Source organism: Sus scrofa, chromosome 3, assembly GCF_054392235.1.
Source record: "Sus scrofa isolate SSC_HxYL_T2T_F1_AM1 chromosome 3, Sscrofa_HxYL_maternal_Yorkshire_Landrace_v2.0, whole genome shotgun sequence".
Lineage (NCBI taxonomy): Eukaryota > Metazoa > Chordata > Mammalia > Artiodactyla > Suidae > Sus > Sus scrofa.
The window spans coordinates 16,923,336-16,930,776 of NC_139385.1; the positions used below are offsets into that span (position 1 = coordinate 16,923,336).

Sequence of the window (7,441 nt, forward strand, 5' to 3'; positions counted from 1 at the left end):
AAATAAAATGAAAAGACAACCTACGGACTGGAAAAATATAATTGCAAATGATGAGACCAACAAGGGCTTACTTTCCAAAATATACAAACAGCCCATAAAACTCAGTAACAAAAAATAAACAATCCAATCAAAAAATGGGCAGAAGACCTAAAAAGACATTTGTCTAAAGAAGACATACAGATGGCCAGTAGGCACATGAAAAGATGCTCAACATTGCTAACTGTCAGAGAAATGCAAATCAAAACTACAACGAGGTATCACCTCACACCGGTCAGAATGGCTATCATCAAAAAGTCCACAAACAAAAAATGCTGGAGAGAGTGTGGAGGAAAGGGAACCCTCCCGCACTGTTGGTGGGAATGTAAATTGGTACAGTCATTATGGAAAACATTATGCAGTTTCTTTAAAAAACTGAAAATAGTTAGCATAAGATTCAGCAATCTCACTACTCCTGGACACATCCAGAGAAAACAATGATTTGAAAAGATACATGCATCCCAATGTTCACAGCAGCACAATTTACAACAGCCAAGTCACGGAAGCAATCTAAATGTTCATCGACAGATGAATGGATAAAGATGTCACGTATATATATACAGACACACACACACTCATCCGTAAAAAAGAATGAAATAATGCCATTTGCAGCAACATGGATAAACCTAGAGGTTATCACACTAAGTGAAGTAAACCAGACATAAAAAGACCAATATCATATGATATCACTTATACATGGAATCTAAAATATGACACAAATGTACTTATGAAATAAACAGACTCACAGACAGAAAACAAAGACATAGAAACAGAGTGAGAGATAAATTAAGAGTTTGGGGTTAGCAGATACAAACTATTATACACAAAATAGGTAAACAATAAGATTCTACTGATACCACAGGGAACTATATTCAATATCCTGCAATAAACCATAATGGAAAAGAATACGATGAAGAATATATACATATATATGTAACTGACTCACCTTGCTGTACACTAGAAACTAACACAAATTGTAGATCAATACTTCAATAAAAATTTTAAAAAGAACTGCTTAGACCTTTGATTGGCACATAGGAAGCATTCGTGCGTAAGTTTGTTGAATAAAATATGAAAAGCATAAAAAGAAAAGAAAGAAATGGGGAGTTCACAGCTCCCACAGCTGGATAGTTTCAAATTTATGAAAAATTCATCTTCGTTAATAGAGCCAAAGTGGCTGCTGCTTCTTTTTTTTTTTTTTTTTAAAGAAAAGATATTCAATTATTTCTTAGTCTAATCTCTTAAAATGCTCTCACAAGTGCAAGAGGAGGAACTGCTCTCAGCCAACAACTTACCAGTGATTTCGACACACAAACTTCAAATCATCATGCTGTATACTTATTTTAATTTCTGCACTGGAAAAGAAAAGGAAGGTGTAAATGAAGGTTAGTTCACAGTGACTCCATCTTTGCCTTTAAATTAATCTTTCTTCTTGGGGGCAGAAGGGGAAAAGAAAGATAGGGGAAAAGTGGCTGCTGACCATTCTTTTCAGCTATGGTTCCAACAGCAACTAATACTTTCTTCATGCGGTTCCTCTGTCTCTCTCTACCCATGCACGGCAGTCCGGGTCTTTTGCAAAGGTGACGCTATTGACGACTATCGCACCTGAGCAGGCCTTGCGTCCCCTTTAAGGAGCTTTCTGAGGGGTGCGGTGAGAAGGCCTTGGCCTCCACCTGGGCCACCAACCACGCCATAGAGGTGTTCGCTGCCTAGTTCCCCGGGAGGCTGCCATTCTTGCAAGGGCTGGGTACACTACATACCCCAAGTTTGGAAGGATGGCTGGGGTTACTGAGCCCGTTCCTTTTGGACTTTGAATTGGACTACAGAGGCCCTCAACCAAAAGAGCGCACAGATCCGAAATGAAGCCTCGTTGTAAGTTAGAATGAAAACCAAAACCCAAAAAATCAACCCCCCAAAGCCTCTCAAACCCATTCTCCGCTGAGGTACAGAGCCCAGAAAAATCATCGCGAGAGCGTCGGCACGCTCCCTGGGCGCGCGCCGGGGGCAGCCTCTGATTGGTGCGCCTCGTCTCTTAGCCCCGCCCCCTGCCCGAGCCCCGCCCTCCGCGCTCCAAGGCTCGCCGTCTGTCTCCCCGCTGAGGGGCCCTTCCTCGTTCTCAACACCTTCATTTCATTTTTTATTTTATTTTTTATTTTATTATTATTTTTTTTTTGTCTTTTTGCTATTTCTTGGGCTGCTCCCGCGGCATATGAAGGTTAGTTCACAGTGACTCCATCTTTGCCTTTAAATTAATCTTTCTTCTTGGGGGCAGAAGGGGAAAAGAAAGATAGGGGGAAAGTGGCTGCTGACCGTTCTTTTCAGCTATGGTTCCAACAGCAACTAATACTTTCAACTAAGCTGGGAGGGTTTGAATTGGAGCTGCAGCTGCCAGCCTAGCCACAGCCACAGCCGGCCAGATCCAAGCCGAGTCTGCCACCTTGCCCCCACAGCAATGCAGGATCCTAAACCCGCTGAGCGTGGCCGGGGATGGAACCTGCATCCTCACGGATACTAGTTGGGTTTGTTACCGCTGAGCCACCGTGGGAACTACGACAGGGGCACAAATTCTGCAGAGGCTCTATCTCCCTCTTTTTGTCTACGACCCCCCGCCTCCCAGCACGGACTCTTTAGGCTCTGCTTCTCTGGCCCCTCCTTCAGGCTGTTTTAGTACTGCCCAGTAGTTACCTAAGGCTGCCAGCCTCTGTTCTAAGGAATTAGACCTCCAAGGTCATTTCTAGGAAGCAAGACTGAGGGAAATGAGATTAACAGTCTTCACAAGTCACGAATCAAACCCCAAGAAGAGTCGGAGAGCCAAGAAAACCATCAAAACCAGGACTGGTCTTTATTGAGGGGTCAGGGCGCCATAACACCCCGAAAAAGCAGAGCCTGGGGACTTGACAAACACAGAAGCGGCATTTAAGGGTTTCTTAGACATGCAATCTGGGTCTCCCCGCCAGGGGAAAGGCCATGGGTGATGGGGTTGCTCACAAGGACTTGAGGAAGTTCCTGTATTTGTCCAGGAAACTGGCAGACAGAGTATTCAGCTCTTGGCGAAGTTCCTGCAGAGCCTTGTCCTGCTCTTCCTGCTCCCCCACCATCTTCTTCTTGTAGTAGTTGAGGTACAAGTCCATCCAGTCATTCACCACAGTCACCATGGCCTCTTCGGGGATGGCAGGCTCTGAGAAGACCTGCAAGGTGGGGTGGGGGGAGGGGGTTAGGATTCTGCAAGAGAAACCCCGCTGAGCCCTGTGATCAGGAATAACCACACACTCTGACACCCCCTTTTCTCCACTTCGTATGCCCTGTCTCTAGAAGGTTCCATCAACGCCACCACAACCCTCCTGGCTCCACATTATTTTCCCTTCTCTGTCCTCATCCATTCTCCACACTTCAGGCCCTTTCTTTGAAACGGAGGGCCTTGGCCTACCTGCTGATTCAGCAGAATGTTAAATTCCTTTATTCCTGCAGAAATGAGATCCTGATTGGTTGGAAGAAGGGCCATCTGCTTGGGTAGAGAAACAGATGGAACTTAAGTATCCTTTTTGCCCATCCAAGGGTTATTTCCCCCAATTCCCTCACTCCCCTGAAGGATCCCTGGTGCAAGGCCAGCTGCCCTCCACCACCTTTCAAACCCTGCCCTGTTCTGAGATGGCATTTCTCCCCGGGGGGCTCACCTTCAGGTCCACTGCAGGTGGAGCTGTAGTGTCTCACCTACCCTTTGCAGGGTCTGGATGTTTCTCTGTGCCCAGCTAGATGCAGACAAGGAGGCAAGTGTGTCAGCTCAAGAGGGAAACGCCCTGCATTTAGGAGCTGAGGGAGGGTGATAGGTCAGCCAGGGCAGGGGAAGGAGGGAGAGGCTTCCCTGAAATTAGAAAGATAGCAAGGCCCAGAAAATAGATAAGTGGGGAGGGGAGGGACCCAGAAAACCGGACCAGAGACAGATCCTTGTCCTCTCCTGCACACCCCAGTATCCAAGCTTCAAATGCTAACATTAAATGATGTCCCATTCCATGACAGGCATTGATTGATTGATTGATTGATTGATTGTAATTTTTAGGGCTGCACTTGTGGCATATGGAAGTTCCCAGGCTAGGGGTCCAATAGGAGCTACAGCTGCCAGCCTATGCCACAGCAACAGCAACACAGGATCTGAGCCACGTCTGCGACCTACACCACAGCTCACGACAATGCCGGATCCTTAACCCACGGAGCAAGGCCAGGGATCAAACCCACAAGCTCATGGTTCCTAGTCAGATTCATTTCCGCAGCACCACAACAGGAGCTCCCTACAGGCATTTTTTTAAACCATCCCAACAAGCAGTGGCAGTTACTCTCCCAATTCATAGATGATCTATTACCAGCAGCTTACATTCCGTTTATCATTTTGTGCCAGGCTCTATTTCAAGCAAGTATTAAGGTATTTCTTCTTTCTTTTTCTCCCCACCCCGACCACGCCTGTGGCATGTGGAAGTTCCCAAGCCTGGGATCAGAACCTAGCCACAGGGGTGACAACACCGAATCCTTAACCACTAGGCCACCAGGGAACTCCCAATTGTTATAAAAAATCATATTAGGCAAGTTCCAATAACAGCCACATGTTGCAGGTGTACGCCAGCTGCAAGGTGGGAGGACTGAATGCTTCCAGGCTGAGCTCCACAAGAGTGGAGATGCATGTGTCTTACTCTCTGTTATATCACCAGACACTCAAGAAAGTTAAGATACTCTTTTTCTTGTGGCTCAGTTTCTGTCTGTCTGTCTTTCTTTCTTGGCCACACCTGAGGCATATGGAGGTTCCCAGGCTAGGGGTTGAATTGGAGCTGTTGCCACTGGCCCACACCACAGCCACAGCAACGCAGGATCCGAGCTGCACCTGCAACCTACACCACAGCTCATGGCAACTCCAGATCCTTAACCCACTGATTGAGGCCAGGGATCGAACCTGTGTCCTCGTGGATACTAGTCAGATTTGGTACCTCTGGGAACTCCTCCTGTGGCACACTCTCCATCCCTGGCCTGGGAACTTCCACATACCACAGTTGTGGCCATAAAAAAAAAAGAAAGAAAGAAAGAAAGAAAAAGTGAAAGAAAAAGCCCCACAATGTTCATAGGCACCTATTCACACATAGTTTGTTGATTTGCTCTTTTTTGTTTAGAGCATTTTCTTAATCAATATACAACAAAGTGAACTTCCTTTTGGTGTACAATGTATAGATTTTAACACATAGATTCATGTAACTGCTACCACAATCTGGATACAGAATACTTCTGTCACCCCCAAACTCCTTCTGGCTTCTCCATTATAGTCACCCTGACTCCCATCCCTAAATCCTGCTAAGCACTGTTTTGTTCCCTGTCACTACAGTTCAGTATTTTTGAGGATGTCCTGTGATGGAAGCATACAGCATGTAGCCTTTGAAACCGGCTCCTTTGTTTCAGAGTAATCAATGCCCTTCAGCTCATCCAAGTTGTTACAAGCACCGTGTTGTTCCTTTCCATTGCTAAGTGTGCACTGCACAAATGCACTAGTTTGTGGATTCATTCACCACTGAAGAACATTTGGATAGTCTGCAGTTATTGCCAAGTCTGAATACACGTACAATAAATATTTGTGTACCAATTTTTGTGCGAACATGTTTTCATTTATTTAGGGTAGAAAGTATGTGTTCCCACTAGGAGAAATAATTGCAATATGACCTGACAAAGAATATGTATACAGGGAGTTCCCTTAGAGGCTCAGCAGTTAACAAACCCGACTAGGATCCATGAGGATGAGGGTTCAATCCCTGGCCTCGCTCCGCAGGTCAAGGATCCAGGGTTGCCAGGAGCTGTGGTGTAGGTCACAGACACGGCTCAGATCTTGAATTGCTGGGGCTGTGGCATAGGCCGGCAACTGAAATTCCAATTCGACCCCTAGCCTGGGAACCTCCATATGCTGCAGGTGCAGCCCCCAAAAAAATTTAAAACAAACTCCTGGAATTCTACTGTGGTGCATGAGGTTAAGGATCCAGCTTTGTCACTGCAGCAGCTGGAGTTGCTGCTGTGGTGCAGGTTGGATTCCTGGTCCAGGAAATTCCACATGCTGTGGGTTCAGCCAAAAAAGAAACAAAAAAATAAAACAAACTCTTGGAGTGCCCATCATAGCTCAGTGGAAATGAATTCGACTAATAACCATGAGACTTTAGGTTTGAAACCTGGCCTTGCTCAGTGAGTTATGTATCTGGTGTTGCCATGGCTGTGGCTTAGGCCAGCAGCTGTAGCTCCAATTAGACCCCTAGCTTGGGAACTTCCATGTGCTGCAGGTGGAGCCCAAAAAGCAAAAAAAAAAAAAAAAAAGAAAAAAAAAAGAAAAAGAAAAAGAAAGAAAAGAAAAGAAAGAAAGAAAGAAAAAGAACAATACAGGGAGTTTCTGATGGCTCAGCAGGTTAAGGATCCAGTGTTGTACCTGCTGTGGCTTAGGTCACTGCTGGGGCATGGGTTTGATTCCTGGCCTGGGAACTTCCGAATGCCCTGGGAGCAGCCAAAAATTAAAGAAAAAAAAATTAAAAAGAAAAAAGATGCTATAGTTCTAATTCGCCTCAAATTGGACTCCTGCCTCAGGGCCTAGAAGAGTAGCACCTGCCCACTGAATTTTTTTTCTTTTTTCTTTTTTTTTTTTTTTTTTTTTGGTCTTTTTGCCTTTTCTAGGGCCGCTCCTGCAGCATATGGAGGTTCCCAGGCTAGGGGTTGAATTGGAGCGGTAGCCGCTGGCTTACACCAGAGCCACAGCAACGTGGGATCTGAGCCGCGTCTGCAACCTACACCACAGCTCACGGCAACGCCAGATCATTAACCCACTGAGCAAGGGCAGGGACCGAACCCGCAACCTCATGGTTCCTAGTCGGATTTGTTAACCACTGAGCTATGACGGGAACTCCGAATTTTTCTTTTTCTTTCTTTTTATGCCCGTACCTGCAGCATATGGAAATTCCCAGACTAAGGGTCAAATCAGAGCTGCAGCTGCTAGCCTACACCACAGCCACAACACTGGGATCCAACCTGCATCTGCGACCTATACCACAGCTCACAGCAATGCTGAGCCACAACAAGAACTCCTGCTCACTGAATATTTGTTGAATGAATAGATGAATAAATTACTTTTACCAGTTTTCAGCTCAGTAACTTTGCTGAAGTCACTTCACATATGCAAGCCCTAGTTCCCTTGTTTAGGGGAGGAATAGGAGTTCCTGTTGTGGCACAGCAGAAACAAATCTGACTAGTATCCCTAGGATACGGGTTCAACCCCTGACCTCGCTCAGTGGGTTTGGGATATGGCACTGCTGTGAGCTGTGGTGTAGGTCATAGATGCGGCTTGGATCCCGAGTGGCTGTAACTGTGGTGTAGACCAGCAGCTGTAGCTCTGTTTCAA

The 7,441-nt window shown here is 45.9% G+C and overlaps 2 protein-coding genes across 8 annotated transcripts in view; both read right to left on the reverse strand.

The window, feature by feature from the left end:
- LOC106509673 (olfactory receptor 7A17) overlaps positions 1–1,999 on the reverse strand; it is a 73,449-nt gene extending 71,450 nt beyond the window's left edge. For 2 of the 5 annotated variants that reach the window (XR_002342346.2, XM_085016964.1), the window contains exons 1-2: positions 1,797–1,999; positions 1,332–1,391 (exon numbers count right to left, since the gene is read on the reverse strand). The gene's annotated coding sequence lies outside the window, so the exon portion shown is untranslated. Of the gene's footprint in view, positions 1–1,331; positions 1,392–1,641 lie in introns of those variants that run through there. The other 3 variants (XM_021086367.2, XM_085016965.1, XR_014840326.1) reach the window with 2 other exon arrangements.
- Positions 2,000–2,854: 855 nt separating this feature from the next.
- AHSP (alpha hemoglobin stabilizing protein) lies at positions 2,855–3,782 on the reverse strand. Of its 3 annotated transcripts, none has more exons than XM_085016982.1 (3): positions 3,752–3,782; positions 3,464–3,541; positions 2,855–3,224 (listed from the first exon to the last, which is right to left on the reverse strand). In XM_085016982.1, exons 2-3 carry the CDS (start codon positions 3,536–3,538, stop codon positions 3,021–3,023), a joined length of 279 nt encoding a protein of 92 aa, XP_084873108.1. In that variant the 5' UTR covers positions 3,539–3,541; positions 3,752–3,782; the 3' UTR covers positions 2,855–3,020. The 3 variants fall into 3 exon arrangements, with proteins under 3 accessions (XP_084873108.1, XP_020942031.1, XP_020942032.1); XM_021086372.2 differs by having other exon boundaries at positions 3,464–3,538; positions 3,711–3,782; XM_021086373.2 differs by having other exon boundaries at positions 3,711–3,782.
- Between the last annotated feature and the right edge of the window lie 3,659 nt (positions 3,783–7,441).